The following is a 16,036-nucleotide window of genomic DNA, read 5'->3' as shown; positions in this document are numbered from 1 at the left end:
TTGTGTGAAAAATCTCTCTATTCTTAATAAAGTGTAGAGTTTCTCCTGTAAGTGAATTGAACTGGTTTCTATTCAACGTGGCCCTGTTATTTACAGTTCGGGTACATTTGAATTAGGTGTAATACTTTAAATCGTCCACCTGTAGCCGTGGGGGCGCTATTGAACTTTTACAGGATCTCTCTCAACCAAAGGCTTGTGTAACACGCGAATCTGATTGGTCTTCAGGACTGCAGCGTGATTGGTCAGTGCTGACATGCGCGGGCGTGGCCAAGCGTCAATGTTTATGTAGCCCACCGTCCGTGGATATAACCGCACCAAGGACTCGCGCAATGTGATTTCCCCCCTGACGTTGATTTGCTGTCGTTTGATTTCACCCGCTTTCTCCACCGCGTTGTGCCGCAACTTTTCAACATGGGGGACCACTAGCAGGGGAAAGACGGAGGACACGGAGGGAAACGCCGGGATGGCGGGCGCCTTCGGCCTCAAAGGCTGCCAGAAAATCCGCGGTCCGCAGATCCGGAGTCTGCTGGAGGCGAAGGACTTCTTCCTCTTCGACTGCGACGGGGTCTTGTGGCACGGCGAGCAGGCGATCTCCGGCGCGGCGCAGGTGGTGAGCACGCTGATCCGCCGCGGCAAGAACGTGGTGTTCGTCACCAACAACTCCACCAGGCCGCGGGAGAACTACGTGCACAAGTTCTGCCGCCTGGGCTTCACCGACGTGATGCTGGAGCAGATCTTCAGCTCGTCGTACTGCTCCGCGCTCTACCTGAGGGACGTCGTCAAGGTCCGCGGCCAGGTGTTCGTCATCGGCTGCGACGGCCTGCGCACGGAGCTGCAGGACGCGGGCGTCCCCTGCGTGGAGGAGGCGGCGGACGAGCCGGACGCCACCATCTACGACTGCGCCCTGGCCCCGGACGTCAAGGCGGTGCTGGTGGGATACGACGACAAAATGACTTTTCTCAAACTGGCCAAAGCCTCGTGCTACCTGAGGGATCCGCAGTGTCTGTTCCTGGCCACCGACAACGACCCCTGGCACCCGCTGTCCAGTGGAAGGATCCTGCCAGGTACAGTGGTTGGGGGTGGGGGGGGGGGGCGGCAATGTTCACTGGAGCTCGTCTCATTCAGTTCACTGCACAATGCGTCTAATGCCAGTCCGAGGTGCAGGATCATTCCAGTGTTACTGTACAGATAGAGAGGCCTAGGGGCCTGCTGGGCAAAGGCCCAGGAGCCTAGGGGTCAGAGAGGCCCAGGAGCCAAGGGGTCAGAGGGGCCCAATCTAGTGCCTCAGCTGGATAAGTGTGTTCTTTTTTTCTTAATGCAGGGCCACATTGTGTACTTAAGTTACTGTAAATAAGCAGAATAGTCCTGCTTCTTCTGCATCACAGGTTTTCCATAATATTTAACCCTGCACCGTTTATAGAAGTTTGCATGATATTTGTGGAAAGGATTTGCGTAAATTAGCTGTGATGAGAAGGTTTTAGGATTTGGAGGATTAAAAAAATCCTCCCCAAATGTTTTAACGAACACAACAATTTAAGAGCTACGATTGACCTGCAAATTCTAGCCTGCTGCATTAATCCCAGTGTTCACTGATGCATTGATGACGTAGCTCCACCATGAGCAGTGCACACAACAGACTACACACCTGGCAGCTACAGTACAGTGAATTTAGCATAGAATCCAAGATGCAACGCTTTCACCTGTGTTATGAAAATACCATCTTGTCTTTGTTAACACACATTTAATGTGTACCATGTTAATGCAACACAAGCTGACATATTAAAGGTATTAAAACTATGTTGCAGGGCCCCGCGATCAGGAGATGACAAAGATTCCTGTTGGCTTGAAGGTTTAATTCACTCGGCATTTAATTCTAACAACCCTGGTTTAAGTTCAGCCTGCAGCCTTTACTTCTTTTCGTTCCTCCCCTGTCAATCTGTCGCTATCAAAGACAAAAACCGTCCCCGAAAATAATAAGGTCGTACTGCAAAACCTGTCTGCACGGCGTTGGCTTTAGAAGGGTGTGTGGACGACAAGTTGCCGAAAATCAACTGACCCAAAGTGAACCTGAATATTTCAGGGTCCCAGGAAGTGTGAGGCAAGTTTCAGGAACTGTATGTGATTATTAGTGTGCCAAACCATAATACACAATATCTTTGTTTCATCCAAACAGAAGAGAGGTTAGTAGGAGAGGATGTCTCTTTAAGTTTCCTTTAAATCTAACCCTGATCTTATCTTTGACCCCTGCCAGGTTCTGGGTCCCTCACTGCGGCGCTGGAGGTGGCCTCAGGCCGAAAGGTCACAGTGATTGGCAAACCCAGCCGCTTCATGTTCGAGTGCATCTCCAGCCAGTTCCGGGGGGTGGACCCCGCCCAGTGCCTGATGGTCGGGGATCGCTTGGAGACCGACATGCTGTTCGGGTCCAACTGCGGCCTGGACACCATGCTCACCCTCACCGGCGTGTCTCAGATCGAGGAGGCCCAGGAGTACCGAAACAGCGAGCTGACCACCAACCACAGCTTTGTGCCCGACTACGTGGTGGACACCATCGCCGATTTCTTACCCGCTTTTGAGGAACTGGACGAACAGAGCAACTGATGTGTCCTTTAGCCTCCGGTGCGCCGCACAGATTGCATCCACTACATCTCAAGTGCAATGTTTAGTTCCAATCCAAAATAATCAATCATCCAACCAAGGCGCTGTTTATCCCGTGACCAAGACATGCGTAAGGCCAGAATCTTCTCCTGAAAATAATCTCTGTAATCCAGTGCATACTTGAGTGTTTCTCATAGTGTTGTGCCCATTTGTGACTTGACGGTTCCTTGTTGCTGTGTTTGTTAATATACAAATATACTGCACTTTCTTGTTCATAGATCGTGTTTGATATCGGGGGTTTGAACATCCAGAAGTATTTTTGTAAAGCCATGAATTGTTCTCTGATGGCATTCATGTGTTTAGGAGCTGGTTCTTTATTTTCGACATGTACTTATTAGCACAGATTTGTCTCCTCATACGTGTTTGCCTGGCTGTGACTTCTCCTTGATTCGGTCATGACAAAGAGGAGAAAATAAAGACCCGAGTGGGCCTTTCTCTCAGCTCTGGTGGAAACTGAAGTGACAATCTGCCAGTGAAGACACGTGAAGTGTATTTTCTCTGTTGGCCCGTCATGTCTGAGCTACTTTTTGCCAATATTCATCCGAGTAATAAACGGCTCACCGAACCTCATAGTTAGCAAACCTGTGGCACATCGTCGGTGGCCGGTCATACTGCACTGTTGTGAATTTCAATGTTGTTAATGTTAACCATAGAGCGCATGCCAGCAACGGTAACGATAATAAATAAAGTTAATTCTGAATACGATGTTCGTCTCTTTCATTACAAAACATCCACATCTTCTGCTTGCTCAGGGTCTACATATCGACATCAAGCAAGATAAGAACGCCACAAACAAAATGCATTAATAGTTTAATCATTTAAATCCAGCAGTTCACATGAACTCAACACCATTCACTTTGTTTATTGCAGTGCCAGAAACGTTCCAGTATTTTTTTTCTCTAGTCGTTAGATTTGGGTATGGTGGTGGGGCAAGTGAAGCTCAAACAAAAAATCAAATACCAGAAAAATGTTGATTTGCATTGGTATAATGTTAAAACTGAGGTTTAACTACAAGAAGAGGAAATCTTGTGCGATGGTGGTACAGTAACTGAGAAGCTATTGTTGTGGCTTTGCGGTGTGACATACACCTAAGGTGTCCCTTAATATTAACTAACTAAAAAAATGCGATAAAGATTCAGCATCTATAAAATAAACATATGTACATTTTAACAGGATTCATGTAATACTTTATTCTACATTATGTCTCATGTGGCATTGGGTTCTTTTGTGCGGAGGAAGAGAATTCAAGACACAAACAGATAAGGACTTTGGTTGCAGTGAGTGCGTCGTGTCACTCCGGTCCACCGCGCTGTGGCAAAGAAAGAAAATATACAGTTATCAGCAAGGAACTGTGACATGAAAGCTCCTTATCATGTAAACATGTTCCGACCGTTATCGTCCCTTTTCACTACCTCGACCCACCTTGTTAGGTTTTTAAAAAATGGACCAAGTAGTTCAGTGTAAATGCTCTGGTAAGTGCGGTCTAGAAAGCAGGTGGTCAACTCCACCGCTCACCTGGATGTAGTCCATTTCGTCCGCCGACAGCGGTCTCCTCCGGTACCTTGCGGGGAGTAGCTGAACGGAGGCCAGCGTGTCCGGCGTGCCAGGGACCGGGGTCAACGGTACATGAGGTCTTGATTGCGAAGGCGGTGCAGAGGTTGAACTGGCAGCGGTGTGTTGTGGAAGGTTGACTGCTAATATTTTTAATGCCTCTTGGGCTAGAAAGGGGAAATGAAAAGGAAAAAATGTATGAAAATCAATTAAGAACCTGAAAAGACATTGTGAAAAAAAATCTGTGCTACAACAGGCTAGTTAGGCACTAAAAACAGCCGAGAAGACACCAGATACTTGACTGATCTGATCCTTATTTCACTTGAGGTAAGGACTCACCATTGGGCTTTGGGGTCCCTTGTCTGTTGGGGAACTTGATCAATGGAGCACGAGGCCGTATAGCCTGACACAACACACAAAACCACATTCACGGGTAAGTTGACAGGTGGGTTCATCAGAAACAAACCGTAATTACCCACCCCCCACATATGGAAGTTAGCGTTCACATGCCGACAAGGCATTTAGTTTTTGCTGCTGCGATTTGATAAGGAATCTGCCACCCCAGTGTCTCCGTAACAGACGAGATGAGATGGATGCCACACAAGTTGTTTGTGACAAGTTTCTGCAGATAGTGACCGCAGGTGCAGACGGGTGAAATGTAACTAAAATTACAGGTTGCTTTTTTTTTAACCATACTGGTGCTAAAATGACTTGTCAATTAAATGGTTAATTGATCATCAGAAATCAATTGCCAGCTTACTTGGCAATTTTAGCTAACTGGTCAACAGTTATGAATCAGGTACAAATGATACAGTTCCCCATTAATGTCAACTGAACATATTTGTATTTTGGACTGTTGGTTTGGAAGACAGCACCAAAAAATTCACCAAGTAATTGAATAAATAAATAAATAAATAAATATAATATATTTATATCAAAATAAAAGCAGTAATGGCAGCCGCAATCAATACAAACAGTTAGGGCTGCAACTAATTATTTTTATAATCGATTAATCTGTCAACTATATTCTCCATTAATCGATTCGTTGTTTGGTCCATAAAATGGAGAACAAATGTTGATCGCGTTTCCCAAACCACAAGATGATGTTTAGTTTTGTCCAAACACCAAAGACATTCAGTTCACTGTCACAGAGGAGCAAATAAAAACAGAAATCATTCACATTTTAGAAGCTGAAATCAGAGAATTTTGACTTTGTTTTTCTTCATAAAAACTACTTGAACCGATTAATCGACTATCGAAATAGTCGGCGATTCCTTTCGTAGTCGATTACTAATCGATTAACTGTTGCAGCTCTACGAACGGTGTTTACAGGCTTCGCCCAGCAGCTGGGACACGTGGCTTTGGTCGAGAGAACTATACAAAGAGAGAAGATAAAGACTGACTGAATAACCGTCAACAGTGTGTTTCTTGGCCACTTCAAGGCCTCTTCAAGGCCTCTCTGCTCCTGTCGACCACGTCTCGACCCGATCAAAGCCACGACACGACCGAGTGTCGCGGTGCAACAAGGACACCAACAAGGGTACGAGGACTCGTCCCCCTCCACGGCCCCGCTGACGTCACTCTCCAACCAGTCACAACAACAACAATAAAACAGCGACATTTGACTTTTCGCCGTTCATCTGAGCACAACGCACACCGGCGTGGAGGGATTCAAACCCCGGGAGCGACGTTACCTGGATAACTCGGGCCGCTGGAGCTGCCATTTTGGAGCTGACTTTGCTTCCCATTGCGACCTGTGGGGTTTACTTCCGGTATGAACAGGCTCCCGTGTAGTCTTTCGAACGCGCCACGGGGCGGCGCTGTTGTTCCACTAAACGGTATTAAGTCTATAGCATAAACGCACACGGTGGTGTTGAGGATGCAGTTTATGGTAATGGTACTAGAGGGGGGGGGGCGAGAGACGTGCCCGGCTGCTGCAGCCTACGGATGAGAGGTAACAACACAACACGGATGTTATTCAGACCAACAGCACGTATATTTGAGACAATAAGGTGTAACATTAATAATTTAACCTTTCAATATTGACTCTTTAATTAGCAATAATACCTTGACCTTTAGCTGTGTCTTATAAGGGCAAGCGGTCGTTGGATGTCTATGTCCCAGTGTTCGGCCCTCTATAGGTCAAACCTCAGGCCATACCGGAGCCTAATCCCTGCCGGTTGTCAATAAGCCTGCGGTCCAAAAAAAAAAAAGGAGACAAGAAATAGACACTTAAAAAACGACACAAATCAAAACCACCCGAGGCCCGAATGATCCTCCGGTGTTCGTCGTCATGAAACAGAGAATATTGTATGTGTGATAGCGGAAAATGTCAACACGGGGACGTCCGATCGTACCCTATCTTTAATGTCGTTCCGCATTGGAGGAAAAAAAAAGAAAGAAAAATGTGGTCATGTGGTCGAAGCTCGTCCAATCATCATCGAGGAAAGCGGCAGAGACGCTCTGTTAGAAAAGATGTGTCACTCCCGGAAAACTCACAGCGCGTTTTAAAAATACAGTAGTTATCGGTTTATTAGGCACACCTAGTTATAATAAATGAAATGTATTCATGGAGGTAATCATTTTCAGTTTTTCCTCTGGCACCCAGAAAACCATCCAGTACTTCAGATACACCCGATTTTATAATCTTTAAATGTAAAAAAAGTAAATTTGAAAATAATAATTACAAAAAACGATCTGATTCTGACTTCTCAAATGCGAAAATTTGCAGGTTTCTTTTTTTTTCTTCTTTTTTTTCACGATAGTACATTCAAAATGTGGCCGTTTCGACTGTCAATTTGAAAAACTGAAACAATTTGAATTCAGGGTTCTTCATAACTGGGGCCACAAGATGGAGAGCATACTGTTGTCGATATTTAACATCAGTGTTGCAAATTTCTTGTAAATCTCTGTAAACAGAAAGTAGGAGTAGAGGGGTCTCTGGGCAGTTACCCACTTTGCCTTGTGTATTAATCCATCCTTGGCACACATTATTAGTATTTACACATAGTAAGATATAAATTGATATCAAATCATCCCACTCTATAACAGACCACAGACAGCTTCGATAAAAGTGACACTTTTCATGATCTTGATCTGAGTACGGCTTTATTATAGAATATATAAAATATAACATCTTTGGACTGAAAGAGCTGTAGATTAAGACTTGTTTGTGGATGATAAAATTCACCTTACACTTGGAATAACGGACAGTTATTATAAAAAGAAAAATGACAGCCCCAGTGCTGCTAGCTGTTGGAACATCTTCACCACAAGGCTCTTTGTAAATTGTATACAGGCCATAATACCATAACACTGCCCTCTACTGGATTCCTAGTTCATTGCACGATTCTCTAAAACCTTTTGATGTTTAGTCTTTGTCTTTACTTATGTCTAACTCTGCATTTATAAATGATGAAGCTAATCTGTAATTCTTGAACCGCAGCGTGGGACTAGAGAATTTCCAGATCTTTTTTGCTACATTCTGACATTATATAGTCAGACTGCAGATCAGTCACTTTTATTATATGTATATTGTTTCATTTTGCGTGTACTTGTGTCGTGGTCATCAGCAACAGAGGATGGAACTGATGAAGCAGAGATAGAAAATACCAGAAACAGCTCAACAGATAAGTAACCAATTCACATTTTTTATTAGATCTTATTCCATTACACAAACAAAAAAGGTCCCGATCTTATACATGGGCCGACTCCTCACTTGAGATGAGCCTCTGTGGCTTCACATAAACTACAGTTTCATAATCGACAGAGTCGATCTCAAAGTGAGGATTCGGACCCTGACATCAAGTTTGTTAGCTGTAGCGCAGCTGACCGATAGCTCACACCACCGTGCAGCCTCAGTAGTTCCACAGCTCAGCTGTTTGACCCAGCTCTGCTGCCAGGTCTCGAGGGTCACATGCTGACTCATTGGGTCTTTGACCTGTCGAACAGCTGTTTGAGTTGGTCCTGAGAGGTGGCCTCTGTCTGCTGCATGAGATCAGTGTGGCCCTTGGTGACACCCCAGCCGTCAGGGACAGACATGGAGGGACACTGGGGGCGACCGGAGGCTGGCTTCAGGTTCTCCCAGTAGTCACGTCGGGCTCTAAAAGAGAAATACAAGGCAAGAATACTCGTCACCATTCACTGGTGCTGAAGAGCCCGTATTTCACATCACAGTTTGGCTGCATGTTCATGTTATTCAGATCGACTGACCTGGCTCTGACCCAGGGCTTGGTGTGCATCTCCAGACCAGCACCCCAGCTGCCGTGTTTCTCTGACCCAGCGGGGAGGACGCCTCTCTCAGTGGCCAGCTCCTCAGCCACGGCCCTGATGTGGTAAGGCTCGAATCCGCAGCAGCCACCAATGAATTTGATGCCCGCCTTGTAGGCCTCTCTGGCGTACTTGTGCATGTCCCAGCGGGTCAGGATCCTGGGCTCCAGACCTGACGGCAGACTCAGTGTTACACACACGTAGGACTGCAGGTCGGTTGCTTTTTGGGGAAATCCTGACCCTTGCTTCAGTGTAATGCAGCACGCCAGCAGAGGGTATGTATGCACGTAACTTGGCCCACGAGTTTAGATGAACTGAATGGTCACATTTTTAATGCAACACAATATTATTACCGAAGGGGAACTCTGGCAGATCGATGAATCCCTGACAGCTGCAGTCGGGGGTGTGGAATGCCAGCGGCTGCACCATGTAGTGAGCCTTCAGCCCTGCCTTCTCCACTCCCTCCTTCATCATCTTAACAGCCTGCACACAGGTCATGGGGTCGAAGTGGCAGTTGACTCCGACAATCTGGGCACCTAACGGAGGAACATGCATTGGTGTGAGCTGACTGAAAATACAGAAGTTGGGGACACAACACAAACTGTCGTCTACAGTTGTGGTTTCAAGGTTTTGGGTTGAATCCGTAAAACATTGAGATTGTTTGAATTTCCTTCATTCCTGTCAACAGTCAACGCTTGGTCGCTGGTAGCTCAGCTGCCGGACACAGTTTTGGCATGGGGGCTGCTCCCAACTCATAATGTGAGCAGACTAAGATCATGTGTCAAGTCTTATGTCTAGCAGTCAAAAAATTTGGCCCCTGCCTTCTTAATATAACACTGCCTAGTCACATAAGGACAAGATGAGAGCGAATATGAACACGTTTAGAGTTACATCTCAAATATCATTGTACTATTTACAGTAATCAAAATTGACAATTCTACATATAGAGTATTAAGAAAAACTCTTTACGGTTGGGATTGACTAAAAACAACTTGTGCTCAGGGCTGTATTTTGGAACCCACCGGCTTTGACCAGCTTGACGGCACACTCTCCAGGGGAGATGCCGTGCATGTCTCCGTCTGGTCCGATGCACAGAGAGGCAGCCACAGGCTTCCCTGTTTCCTTCAGCATCTCCACGGCCCACACGGCCTCCTCAACATGCTCAAAGTACTGCAGGACAGAGAGACCAGTCAGACCCCACTTCTCTTTACAGCATTCATTCGTTTGCCCCTTATGGCTAATGTTGTTTTTTTATCAACAGAAAAAGAAAAAAAATCTACCTCAGCAATCAGGAAGTCCACGTCTTTCTTGATGAAAACGTCCAGCTGTTTCTTGAAGATGGCCTTCACGTCCTTCTCACTCTTGCAGCTCAGGTAGGATGGAGTCTGAGACACTCCTCCGGCGACCAGGGCATCGCCCTCGCTGGCGACCTCGCGGGCCAAATCGCAGGCGGCCTCGTTGATCTGAGCTCCCTGAAGAAAGACGCCAATTCACGGTAAAGCAAAGGTCAGAATCTAGAATGATGTTCTGCTCATATGATGTGATGTCTAATTTAACTCACAGTGAAGGTGAGCTTGTTGCCCCTGTTCTCCAGTTTGTCATCACTGGCGTAGAAGGTGAAGGTCTGCATGACGTTGGCCCCCGCCCTCAGGAACTCCCTGTGCAGCTGTCGCACTGAGAATCATCACACAAACAGATTGCGTCATAAGACAAACATAATAGCAAATCTAAACTATGACACACAATGCATTGAAAATGGTACATTGCGGGGAATTAGACATTTGAAGATGAGCATTAAAGTTGGTAAAATAACATATAACTGGTTCTCACCGGCTTCAGGGTATTCTGCAGCAGCTTCAGGGGTCCAGGGACCAGCCTTGACGTAGCCCCTCTTCTCCAGGGCAAACACGAAACCTCCATCGCCGATCACGACCTCGCCAGCGTCAAGACGCTCCAAGATTCCCTGTGATGATGGATCAATGTAGGCTTAAACTGACACAGGCTGAATGAATACGAGTATTCGGGTCGGAGATGAGCCACTGAGGCCGTAAGGTCTTCAGGTCTTTACTCCTAGATCCATTGAGAACAGCTGATATAAATGTCTGCATTATGCCTATATATAGTGGTTTCACCCCACCCTTCGCCGGTAATCACTGATAGACCTGCACCCTCATTCCGGTATGCTGTGGGAAACTATTTAGGACACCTCACTCTGATACCCCGGAATTTCTTTGTCTGTAAAATGAAATTGCATTCAAATTCAGTCATGAAGCTTAAACTCTACAATCACCGTAATGAATTTGAAGTCACGGCGGCTGCACTGCTCATTTATAATAATTTTTATTTATTCACGAATTTGCATATTTGAATCTAAGAAATGCTCCACCTGGCGTGCACTCGTGTCGCGACCCCTCACCGGGTCATATAGGGTCATATATCACATTGTGTTGATTATCACTGCAGTTTATAGAAACAAATCCTAATATAAAAATGCACAAATCCTAGAAATCCTACATTAATAATACAGTGACCATTTCTGTGGAATAATGACCTGTTATTCCTTATCGAGAGAGGGAGAGTGAATTTTTTTTATATCTGCATAGTGCTGATACTCGTCTTATATCTCCAGGAACAGCTGGAAGCTTCAGTGGTCACAAAAATAGGACCTTACATGCCAGAGAACTGTGAACCTCTATTCAGAATACACGCCACACAGAAACACTACAACCACACATGTGCAGCTCGAGTGTCTTTACGAGTAGACAGATCACAGATGCTGTAGTATTACTACTGGGATTCCAGAAAACAACTATTTATAATTCCCTGCATGGATACTCTGCAGGGTGGTGCTGAGGGCGTGCTCCAGACAGAACTCGACACGTACCTTCTTTGCTGGTGCCATAATCCTGCAGCTGAGTCGTCCCCTGACTGCTCAGACTTTGAGAGGCTGAAGTGACACTAGAGTGGCGCACAGGGCCACTATAAATCTCTCTGAAGGAGGGGAGGGGTCTACGTGAGAGCTGCTCTGATTGGCAAGGGGCAAGTTGCACAACTCCAATGTTTACTCCTTCGCCTGCTCCTATTTTTTAGCTGATTGAGAGTATTGTGAATGTGTGTGTGTGTGTGTGTGTGTGTGTGTGTGTGTGTGTGTGTGTCTGTCTGTCTGTCTGTCTGTCTGTTTGTCTGTCTGTCTGTCTGTCTTCCTGTCTGTCTTCCTGTTAGTGTGCGGTGGTCTCTGTTTTATTGACCCTGAATGGACACATAACTAAAGTCCACTTTGATAGCAGGCAGCTACTATTAAGAAAACCAGTGAGGAAGGAATCCCTTCTAAATCAGTGCAAGTGTGAAATGATGTTTCTTGGAATGACTTGTGACAACACGTCGCCATAGAATTAAGAAACAAACAAACAAATGTTTATTATGTAGGGGTTCACATAGCAATACTCCACGAGTGGAGTATCACTGTTACAAGTGCTTTTTATCTCCAAACTGAACTGGGAAAGACTCCACTTGGTCCTTTTGTCGAGTGATCCCGCCCCGCCTCGCTCACGCCGGGGACTTGGCCTTCTTCTGCATATCCAGCACGCGCTTCATTTCCTGGGTGCTGGTGGCCTCTTTGTGCTGCAGCAGGTCGGTGTGGCCCTTGGTCACACCCCAAGACTCTGGTGTGGAAACGGACGGGCAATTGGGTCGGCCGGATGCGGGCAAAATATGCTCCCAGTAGTCACGACGGGCCCTGGAAGAGTCAACGGCAGACAGTTACACAAAAGAAAAAAAGAACAAGTAACGTAATAATAACGTTGGCATTTCAGTGTTTTTTTGCTGGTTTACCTGGCTCTAACCCAGGGTTTGGTGTGCATCTCCAGAGCAGAGCCCCACATTCCATGTTTGTCTGAGCCAGGGGGCATGACCCCTCTCTCAGTGGCCAGCTCCTCAGCCACGGCCCTAATGTGGTAAGGCTCGAACCCGCAGCAGCCACCAATGAATCTGATGCCCGCCTTGTAGGCCTCTCTGGCGTACGTGTGCATGTCCCAGCGGGTCAGGATCCTGGGCTCCAGGGCTGAGAGCAGAAGGAAAAATGGAAACAAATTGCAAAATGCTGCCAACTGGTCGACTCGTAGATGTTTTCTTTTTCTTTCGAGGAAAACAGAATATTACCAAAGGGGAACTCTGGCAGGTCGATGAATCCCTGACAGTTGCAGTCGGGAGTGTGGAAGGCAAGTGGCTGCACCATGTAGTGAGCCTTCAGCTTGGCCTTCTCTACTCCCTCCTTCATCATCTTAACAGTCTTCACACAGGTCATGGGGTCAAAGTGGCAGTTGATTCCTACGATCTGGGCCCCTGGAGTGCAATGGGGAAATAGGTAAAACGTCTGACTTTCGAGTGAGGAGAAACAAACAGTGTGTGATCATGCAGGGTGGATTAAATACACACCGGCCTTCACCAGCCTGACGGCACACTCTCCAGGTGAGACGCCGTGCATGTCTCCCTCTGGTCCGATGCACAGAGAGGCGGCGACAGGCTTCCCGCTCGTCTTCAGCACTTGCACGGCCCACTCCGCCTCCTCGACATGCTCAAAGTACTGCAACGGGCGAAACAACACAGTCCCCGCTCAGCCCTCGTTCTCCCCACTAATCGCAGTTGAGAATTGAAGTGGCTTTGACGCGACTCATGCGGCATCAACATGATTAAACGAGACATGAATCCACCTCAGCAATTAGGAAGTCCACGTTCTTCTTCGTGAACACTTCCAGCTGCTTCTTGAAGATGGCCTTCACTTCTGTCTCGCTCTTGCAGCTCAGGTAGGATGGAGTCTGAGACACTCCGCCGGCCACCAGGGCATCGCCCTCGTTGGCAACTTCCCTCGCCAGGTCGCACGCTGCCTCGTTGACTTGTACCCCCTGAAACGACGAGGCAGGTCGCGTTTATTGATTAATCTCTGCCCGTGTTGGCTGTAAAGTGCCATGGCTGCATACTCACGGTGGTTTTCAGCATCTGACCCCTGTTCTCCAGTTTGTCATCACTGGCGTAGAATGTAAATGCCTGCATGACGTTAGACCCTGCCCTCAGGAACTCCCTGTGCAGCTGTCGCACTAATTGAAAGGTAAAGATGTGTCTGGTCAGGGGTAAATCTCTGTGGTTTGAGGTTTTAATGCGTCTTCCCTTCGGACTCCACCAGGGGTTTTGGATCCACACCTGTGTGTGTGTGTGTGTGTGTTCTCTTTTTCTCACCAGCCTCAGGATGTGTGACAGCAGCCTCAGGAGTCCAGGGCCCAGCCTTTACGTATCCCCTCTTCTCCAGAGCAAACACAAAGCCTCCATCCCCGATCACCACCTCCCCAGCGCTCAGACGTTCAATGATACCCTGTAGGCGCAGAGAGATCCATGGATACACTTTACATGTGCTGTACAACTGAATGGATTATAAGCTTTTTGATATTTTGTAGGTCATTACACACACACACACACATAAACATACACATACACATATCTATATATACAGTAAATGTGGTCGACATATGTCCATGAGTACACTGAAAGTTTTATGATTCTGTGTTTATGTGATAGAAGCTGCAGTTCAGGTACAAAGGTGCAAAGATAAAAGCAGTTTTATCCCCAAGAGTGACCCAGCAGTGACCGCTTTAGTCTGGCTTTTTCACAAACCACACACACACACACACACACACACACACACACGCACCAATAAAATCTGCAATGACAACATCAGCCAATGACACAACAATCACCTATAGTATGTTACTGTGTTGCGTGATGTTGGAGCCTTGCGTGCTGCATCAAGAACATCTCTGCTCTCTGCAAATGAACATGTGAGTAATAAAATTGCACACACAAAAAAAAAAAGTTTATTTTACCTTCTTGACAGGTGCCATCTCTTTTTCCCAGTTTCAGTTGCAGAACCAAGCACTTGGTAACAGTGAACCCCTGTCGTCGGCTCGAAGAGTGCAGAGAGTTGCTCCTCGCCAGTTTTATACAGCTGAATGAATATGGGAGGATTTCATGTCAGTGCCAAATCCATGTCTCATTTCCACATGTCTGTTTGGACATTGTGCAACGCAGTCTGGCTCGTAGATCAATGAAGATGGCATGGTTCGCTGGCACAGGTAAGCTGGGGGCATGTGAACGGCTGTTTAATGATTATTAAAGCCAATCCAGCCTATAATATCTCTGGTTAGACATTAAAGTGTTTTCCGGCACAAACTGCTGTTTGGCAAACTGCGGGCCACATCGGCGTGTAACACACACGGGAAGGTCCCAGGGTTAGTTTGACGGGCCAGAGCGGTTTTATCATGTAACCAGTGTGGTTCTGACGTGAGTCGTCACAGAGTTAACTTTGAGTAGCTTCTTTCACCAACGCTTCATCGTTACATTGTGCCTACATGTCCATAACCTCGTTTTTGAACCAGCCGGTTACATCAAACCAAACCCGGTTCAGGTGTTCATCCTCCTCGAGTGACCCCGAAACGTCTGATGCAATTAGAGACTGGCTGTGTCCTCACAGTTTGAACCTTCAGGCCTGAAAAGATAAGCTTGTGTTATGCACCTCTGTCCAATTACCAACATTCCTGTTGGTCTTGAGACACACGACCGATAAGACCGGAAATACTCGCGTCTCCAGTTTTGAGGATCTCGTGATTTGGAGTTTCGTCAAATATAGGATTATCAGGTTGCGCAAAGAAGCTATAGCACGTACACAGCATATTATAGCAGATATAGATCTGCAAGGATGAGTCAATTTAAAGATACATTGATTGACATAAAAATAATCAGCGGCTATATTTTGATAATAAGTCAAGTTTTAAAGGATAAAATGACCAAATTAGATTGTTCCAGTGTTTGCGTTGTGACAATCTGCTGTTTTAACCTGTTCTTACCGACAGAATACGCTACACAATAAACAGCAGATCAGTCCATAATGGAAATAACATTAGTTGCTGCTCTTGGCAGATACGTTTTAAAAGTTTCAGTCAAACCTTCCTTGAACCATTTTACGGAAAATATTATTACTCTCTTTTTAAAAACAAACAAACACTGCTACAAGTAGATCATTGCGAGTATGGCTTACCAGGTTAACCAGTAACACCTCCTTACACACACACACACACACGCACACACACGCACACGCACACACACGCACACGCACACGCACACGCACACGCACACGCACACACATTGACCTTCGGTGGGGTGACGGTGTGTAGCTCTGTCCGCTCTGGGCCGATCCAGTTCCAGGGGGAATGTTACAGATAGGGCTCCCTAAGGTGTTTATCAACAGAGTCAAAGTTCAGTCTTTAGTTCACTCTCCGATTTCAACAGCTTGTAATGGAGTTGAGAAGACCCTTTACCACTCGGCCGAGCTAAGAAGGCTGTGTTTACAGCATTGAAAAAGAAGAAAAAAGAAGTCCCAAAAATGGATTTTGCCTCTGGTTTGCAAATATACTTTAAAACATTATCTAAAATCCAATTGCCGATAATGAACATTCAAAAGACTTCATGGGTCGTGGTGAATCGTGTGAACAATGAGGCGCAGGACTACTACTAT

The 16,036-nt window shown here is 46.3% G+C and overlaps 4 protein-coding genes across 6 annotated transcripts; 1 reads left to right on the top strand and 3 right to left on the bottom strand.

The window, feature by feature from the left end:
• Nucleotides 1-257: 257 nt before the first annotated feature.
• Nucleotides 258-3,355, top strand: LOC118314209 (pyridoxal (pyridoxine, vitamin B6) phosphatase). Its single transcript, XM_035640481.2, has 2 exons — nucleotides 258-1,064; nucleotides 2,252-3,355. The coding sequence occupies exons 1-2, from the start codon at nucleotides 464-466 to the stop codon at nucleotides 2,596-2,598; spliced, it is 948 nt and encodes a 315-aa protein (XP_035496374.1). The 5' UTR covers nucleotides 258-463; the 3' UTR covers nucleotides 2,599-3,355.
• A 97-nt stretch (nucleotides 3,356-3,452) lies between these two features.
• mrps36 (mitochondrial ribosomal protein S36) lies at nucleotides 3,453-6,569 on the bottom strand. 3 transcript variants are annotated; one of them, XM_035640484.2, is made up of 5 exons: nucleotides 6,274-6,569; nucleotides 5,901-6,147; nucleotides 4,546-4,609; nucleotides 4,171-4,373; nucleotides 3,453-3,964 (listed from the first exon to the last, which is right to left on the bottom strand). In XM_035640484.2, the coding sequence occupies exons 2-5, from the start codon at nucleotides 5,952-5,954 to the stop codon at nucleotides 3,947-3,949; spliced, it is 339 nt and encodes a 112-aa protein (XP_035496377.1). In that variant the 5' UTR covers nucleotides 5,955-6,147; nucleotides 6,274-6,569; the 3' UTR covers nucleotides 3,453-3,946. The 3 variants fall into 3 exon arrangements, with proteins under 3 accessions (XP_035496377.1, XP_047185287.1, XP_035496376.1); XM_047329331.1 differs by having other exon boundaries at nucleotides 6,280-6,569; XM_035640483.2 differs by lacking the exons at nucleotides 5,901-6,147; nucleotides 6,274-6,569 and adding an exon at nucleotides 5,618-5,894.
• Nucleotides 6,570-7,836: 1,267 nt separating this feature from the next.
• On the bottom strand, nucleotides 7,837-11,516 carry LOC118314208 (betaine--homocysteine S-methyltransferase 1). Its single transcript, XM_035640480.2, has 8 exons — nucleotides 11,360-11,516; nucleotides 10,306-10,438; nucleotides 10,037-10,149; nucleotides 9,756-9,947; nucleotides 9,498-9,645; nucleotides 8,829-9,011; nucleotides 8,419-8,647; nucleotides 7,837-8,308 (listed from the first exon to the last, which is right to left on the bottom strand). The coding sequence occupies exons 1-8, from the start codon at nucleotides 11,375-11,377 to the stop codon at nucleotides 8,131-8,133; spliced, it is 1,194 nt and encodes a 397-aa protein (XP_035496373.1). The 5' UTR covers nucleotides 11,378-11,516; the 3' UTR covers nucleotides 7,837-8,130.
• Nucleotides 11,517-11,862: 346 nt separating this feature from the next.
• Nucleotides 11,863-14,489, bottom strand: LOC118314207 (betaine--homocysteine S-methyltransferase 1). The gene is made up of 8 exons (XM_035640479.2): nucleotides 14,349-14,489; nucleotides 13,708-13,840; nucleotides 13,456-13,568; nucleotides 13,185-13,376; nucleotides 12,910-13,057; nucleotides 12,634-12,816; nucleotides 12,307-12,535; nucleotides 11,863-12,211 (listed from the first exon to the last, which is right to left on the bottom strand). Exons 1-8 carry the CDS (start codon nucleotides 14,364-14,366, stop codon nucleotides 12,022-12,024), a joined length of 1,206 nt encoding a protein of 401 aa, XP_035496372.1. The 5' UTR covers nucleotides 14,367-14,489; the 3' UTR covers nucleotides 11,863-12,021.
• Nucleotides 14,490-16,036: the final 1,547 nt, after the last annotated feature.

The sequence above is a fragment of the Scophthalmus maximus genome, chromosome 19 (assembly GCF_022379125.1).
Source record: "Scophthalmus maximus strain ysfricsl-2021 chromosome 19, ASM2237912v1, whole genome shotgun sequence".
NCBI classification, from domain to species: domain Eukaryota; kingdom Metazoa; phylum Chordata; class Actinopteri; order Pleuronectiformes; family Scophthalmidae; genus Scophthalmus; species Scophthalmus maximus.
Note: the sequence above shows the minus strand (reverse complement) of the source record. Positions and strands in the feature narration are given on the sequence as shown.

What these genes read in the sequence shown, in the direction of transcription:
- LOC118314209 (XM_035640481.2), top strand. Translation starts at nt 464, where the DNA reads ATGGCGGGCGCCTTCGGCCTCAAAGGCTGCCAGAAAATCCGCGGTCCG. An exon ending in CAGTGGAAGGATCCTGCCAG is followed by an intron (nt 1,065 to 2,251) that starts GTACAGTGGTTG and finishes GACCCCTGCCAG; the next exon opens with GTTCTGGGTCCCTCACTGCG.
- mrps36 (XM_035640483.2), bottom strand. Translation starts at nt 5,827, where the DNA reads ATGTCGCTGTTTTATTGTTGTTGTTGTGACTGGTTGGAGAGTGACGTC. An exon ending in CAAGAAACACACTGTTGACG is followed by an intron (nt 4,610 to 5,617) that starts GTTATTCAGTCA and finishes GTGTTGTGTCAG; the next exon opens with GCTATACGGCCTCGTGCTCC. An exon ending in AGGGACCCCAAAGCCCAATG is followed by an intron (nt 4,374 to 4,545) that starts GTGAGTCCTTAC and finishes TCCCCTTTCTAG; the next exon opens with CCCAAGAGGCATTAAAAATA.
- LOC118314208 (XM_035640480.2), bottom strand. An exon ending in TGCAGAATACCCTGAAGCCG is followed by an intron (nt 10,150 to 10,305) that starts GTGAGAACCAGT and finishes GATGATTCTCAG; the next exon opens with TGCGACAGCTGCACAGGGAG. An exon ending in CGTCAAGCTGGTCAAAGCCG is followed by an intron (nt 9,012 to 9,497) that starts GTGGGTTCCAAA and finishes TTCCTCCGTTAG; the next exon opens with GTGCCCAGATTGTCGGAGTC.
- LOC118314207 (XM_035640479.2), bottom strand. An exon ending in GTCAGATGCTGAAAACCACC is followed by an intron (nt 13,377 to 13,455) that starts GTGAGTATGCAG and finishes TCGTCGTTTCAG; the next exon opens with GGGGTACAAGTCAACGAGGC. An exon ending in TGGACTTCCTAATTGCTGAG is followed by an intron (nt 13,058 to 13,184) that starts GTGGATTCATGT and finishes CGCCCGTTGCAG; the next exon opens with TACTTTGAGCATGTCGAGGA.